Source organism: Phoenix dactylifera, unplaced genomic scaffold (genome assembly GCF_009389715.1).
Source record: "Phoenix dactylifera cultivar Barhee BC4 unplaced genomic scaffold, palm_55x_up_171113_PBpolish2nd_filt_p 001804F, whole genome shotgun sequence".
Classification (NCBI taxonomy): domain Eukaryota; kingdom Viridiplantae; phylum Streptophyta; class Magnoliopsida; order Arecales; family Arecaceae; genus Phoenix; species Phoenix dactylifera.
In genome coordinates this window covers 24,569-29,553 of record NW_024069098.1, presented here as the reverse complement: position 1 = coordinate 29,553, position 4,985 = coordinate 24,569, and the positions used below count along the sequence as shown (strand labels likewise).

The window sequence follows — 4,985 nt, the reverse complement described above, 5'->3', positions numbered from 1 at the left end:
TAACTATCATATAGATCATCCTATAAAAAGGAGGGTAAGTCACCAACAGGCCAATTTCAATGGAATTTTTATTCTCGGGTTGATTTAGATAACGAAGATCAAGAGATAGTTTTCTTCTAAAACTCAAACTTTAAAGTCCAACTTTGATGGGACAAAGAACTTTTCATCTATACAAATGGCTCAAGATTTCTAGATATGCAAGAGAGAGACACAGGTTACTCTACACTATACTTTTCTTATTTTTTCTCCTGTTATTTTTAATACCTCGTGCGACTTTAAGCATAGGAGGACCCGATAAAAACAATTCCGATAAGCTTTTCTTTTTCTAGTGTGTGCGCGCTCAAATCCGTGGTTCTCCATGCATTTTATCTTCCATTATCATGGATCGAGCAGATCAATTAGTGTTCTCTATATTTCCAGATCATCCGGATCATTGTCGGATGAAATTTTAACATCAACAATATATAAATTCAAAACAAAATCTCGCGTACAAACTATGTTATCCGGCTTCACCACCCGAAGGCCAGAGGTGTGCTTTGGTGTAGTTAGATGTCCACGGCGTTTGCATCATTAATTAAACGTCCAGGCGAAGCATCGTAGAGCGGAGCCAGCCACACTACAGAAGCCGACAAAATCGACTTGAGAATTGGGATTATTACAGTTTTTGGGACACTCTCGACATTGAGCTACTCCAGGAACCCCCGTGAGAACATGAACTCTTCCACCTCCAAAAATGGCAGTTCCCAGCAATAAACCTCCCACTCCCCTCCTCACAGACCACCTCTTCTGTCTTCCCTCCAAATCCACTAGACCCAAATCCCTCAACCTTTCTCCCAACCCCAATAGTCCCCCAATTCTCCCCCAGAAAGGCCCAAAAGCTCTCCGCCCTCAGCCCCAACGTCCCCCCCGTTCCCACCGCCTCCTCCTTCGCCGACCCCAATCCCGATATCCGCCGCCTCTGTCTCCACGGCGACTTGGAAGGAGCCCTCCTACTGCTGGACTCTGCTGGCGAACGCCCGGTGGACGAGGACACCTACGTCGCCTTACTGAGGCTCTGCGGATGGCGTCACGCCGTGCCAGAAGGCTCCCGCGTCCACTCCCACATCTCCTCCTCCAACGCCCACCTCAGCGTCCGTCTCGGCAACGCCCTCTTGAGCATGTTTGTCAGGTTCGGCGAACTCGTCGTCGCGTGGTCGGTGTTCGGCAAAATGGTCGAGAGGGACGTCTTCTCTTGGAACGTGATGATCGGCGGGTATGGGAAAAATGGTTTCTTGGAAGAGTCCCTGGATTTGTACCAACGGATGCTGTGGGCCGGCAACGGTATCAGGCCGGATGTATATACTTTTCCCTGCGTCCTGAGGTCCTCCGGCGGTATCCCGGACTTGATGAGTGGGAGAGAGATCCATGCTCATCTGATTAGATTTGGTTTCGGTTTGGAAACCGATGTTTTGAATTCTCTGATCACCATGTATGCAAAGTGCGGTGAATTTCACTGTGCTCGGAGAGTGTTTGACGAAATGCCAAGGAGGGATTGCATCTCGTGGAATGCGATGATCTCTGGCTATTTTGAGAACGAGGAGCATTTTGAAGGGTTGAGATTGTTCTTAACAATGCAGGATCTTTCATTTGATCCGGATTTGATGACGATGACAAGTGTCATCTCTGCATCTGGGGCGCTCTGTGATATGAGGTTAGGAAAGGAGATTCACGGCTATGCGGTAAAGAAGAAGTTTTATGTCGATGTGTCAGTGAGCAATTCATTGATTCAGATGTATACTAGCTTCGGTAGCTTGAATGAAGCTGAGAAAATTTTTTTGCGGATAGAGACCAAGGATGTGGTGTCATGGACAGCGATGATATCAGGATATGAGAAGAATGGCTTGCCAGATAAAGCTTTAAAAGTATTTGAACAGATGGAAGAAAATGATGTTATCCCTGATGAGATCACGATAGCAAGTGTTCTATCAGCCTGTGCTTGCTTGGGACGTTTGGATATGGGCATCAAGGTGCATGAACTTGCAAGGAGGAACGGGCTTATGCCATATACCATAGTCGGGAACACACTCCTTGACATGTATTCCAAGTCTAAGTGCATCGATAAAGCACTAGAAGTATTCAGACGCATGCCTGCGAAGAATGTGATATCTTGGAGTTCAGTAATTTCGGGCTTCCGGATCAACTGCCAGAGCTTTGAAGCTTTGACTTTCTTTCGCCATATGCAGGCTGATGTAAAACCAAATTCTGTCACGTTGATTGCTGCCCTCTCTGCTTGTGCTGCAGTTGGAGCTTTAATGTGCGGAAAGGAGATCCATGCTCAAACTCTGCGGAGCGGTTTAGATTCTGAGGGCTATCTACCAAATGCTCTTCTAGACTTGTATGTTAAGTGTGGAAGGATGGAATATGCATGGATGCAGTTTAATCGACTTGAAGAGAAGGATGTGGTGTCATATAATATCATGCTAACAGGTTATGCCATGCGAGGACATGGAGATCTTGCTGTGGCTTTGTTCAGTAGGATGATAGATGTGGGAGTACATCCAGATGAAATCACATTTGTTGCTCTCTTGTGTGCTTGCAGCAGGGCTGGAATGGTGAGTCAAGGTTGGAACTATTTTAACAGCATGGCCCAAAAGTACTTGGTAATTCCAAATCTGAGACACTACACTTGCATGGTGGACCTGTTGGGTCGAGCTGGCTTCTTGGAGGAAGCCCACCAGTTCATAAAAGATATGCCTATCGAGCCGGATGCTGCAATCTGGGGAGCATTGTTGAATGGATGCAGGATACATCGCAAGGTCGAGCTTGGTGAACTTGCTGCAAAACATATCTTCGAGTTGGACACAGATAGTGTTGGATATTACATGCTGCTGTGTAATTTATACGCTGATGATGGCAGATGGAACCAAGTGGTGAGAGTGAGGAAGGCAATGAGAGAGAAGGGCTTAGTTGTAGATCCTGGATGCAGTTGGGTAGAAGCAAAGGGAGTTGTTCATGCATTTCTTAGTGCTGATGAATCACATCCACAGATAAAGGAGATTTATGCAGTCATAAATGGGTTGTATGATAGGATGAAGGCAGCTGGTTTTCCTCTGCCTGAGGATGGATTGTCCGATGAGGCTGAAGCATCGAAGGCTGATATATTTTGTGGCCACAGTGAAAGACTTGCCATTGCTTTTGGGCTCATCAATAGCCTACCTGGGATGCCTGTTCGGGTAACCAAAAACCTGTACATGTGCCAGAGCTGCCATAGCATTGTGAAAATGATCTCAAAGATTGTCCGACGAGAGATAACAGTTAGGGACACCGAGCAATTCCACCATTTTAAAGATGGAAGATGTTCTTGCGGAGATGAGGGATACTGGAAAAGTAAGACTGAATAAGAGCATCGGACAGCTCAGATATATTTCATGATCATTCTTCTTCAGCGGCATCACGATACCAGTTAATGACCCATCTAGAATAAGGTTCAGATAGACACCATGACACCTCAAATGTTTTATAAGAACAATGTGATGCTAAATAGATATGTTTCTGAACCTCTACGAAGACCATGGGAACAAATTGGTGCCAAGGATAAACATTACGCCACCAATGGTAGATCAAGATATGGGATAGATCTCCATCACTTTTGGACATACACAGTTGAGACGAGCAAACGATGCGTGCCAGCTTGCTAAAGTAATTGAAATGCTACAACAGGTTTGAGGACATTCTCCCGTGTTACACTCTTTTAGATGATGTAATTATGATGTAAATTTATCGAGCAAAGTGCGATGAAAGAAGCACTCTGTCTCCGACTTGTTGTACTACAATTTCTGCTTCGCACAGCAATATATTGTTGTGTGATTCTTGAAAGAGTATAAGATGCAGGGCTTCAACCTCCTAAACTTTTACTTTGCAGCGGAATTTTGAGTTTGTATGGATGTTAAATGAGGCTTGAAATTGCATGTTCTACTTGCGCTCCCTTGCATCTTCTTGACAAAAAAATGATGGGTTTCCACATGTTTGCTTTCGGCGGAAGAAATGAAATATATTAGTTTTATTACGTCAGGACAGGAGGGTCATGAGCAAGTGGCAGCTGGTTTCGGTACAAAGCATATAACTTATTTTTTTAAGGAAATTTGCACGGACCAACATCAGATCCTAGGAATCAGGGTGTTGGTCAAACCCTTAACCGAGCTGGGTTACGAACTGGTTGGCACATCTTGGGCTATGCCATTCTAGAAATTGGGCCTGGGCTCAGCGTTTTTAAGGAAGAGTCAAATCTGAAGGCTCAGGTGCTTAAATGACATTTCATTTCCATCCGTAAGTTCATGTCAGCAGCGGCGTAGTATCAACCGCATCCGCATTGACATCCGTGAACAACCAAGCGAAGCCATCACTAAGTTGGTAGCGGAGAGTGTCCGCATGCAAGCGACCGAGCTCAGTCTCATCGCATTTGTTGAAAACACCTTGACAACTTAAGACACTTGGAGTTTCTTTTCTGCTTTGGGAGTATCCGCACGGTATTTTTCACCTGGAAGCCTCTACATTCGAGTTTTCTCAAGATCAATTTTGACGGATCTATCTTGGATGGATGTACGTGGGGCGGTATGGGTTTTGTTATTCGGAACTTGTCTGCCAGGGTTGTGGCTGCAGGGGCAGTCAACTCTTCAACACATCGGTTCTAGGTGCGGAGTTGCGGGCCGCTTGGGCGGACCTTCGTCACACCCGGTGTGTCTTACGAGCTAGTTCCATTGTCTTGGAGGGGACTTGGCCACTGTCATCAGTTAGATCTGGGGGGCTAGAAGCAATGGTTGCGTTCACCCTTTGTTGCGAGACATCTGTGCTATAGTGAGGGATGATGGGGCCTTTTAGACCAAGCATGTGTTCCGTGAAGCTAATGGGGTTGTAGATTGGGTGGTTACTTATGTAGCCAGCCACTCTGATATCATCCTGTGAGCTAGTCATAGGGAGATAAGTAGCCAGCCACTTCGATATCATCC

General features: G+C 45.7%; 1 protein-coding gene across 1 annotated transcript; it reads left to right on the top strand.

Annotated features, from left to right (window-relative positions):
- Positions 1–708: 708 nt before the first annotated feature.
- On the top strand, positions 709–3,906 carry LOC120109101 (pentatricopeptide repeat-containing protein At1g15510, chloroplastic-like; the record flags this gene model as incomplete). The annotated part of the gene is made up of 1 exon (XM_039122843.1): positions 709–3,906. A coding segment is annotated over one exon (2,672 nt), but the record flags the coding sequence as incomplete, so codon positions are not given.
- Positions 3,907–4,985: the final 1,079 nt, after the last annotated feature.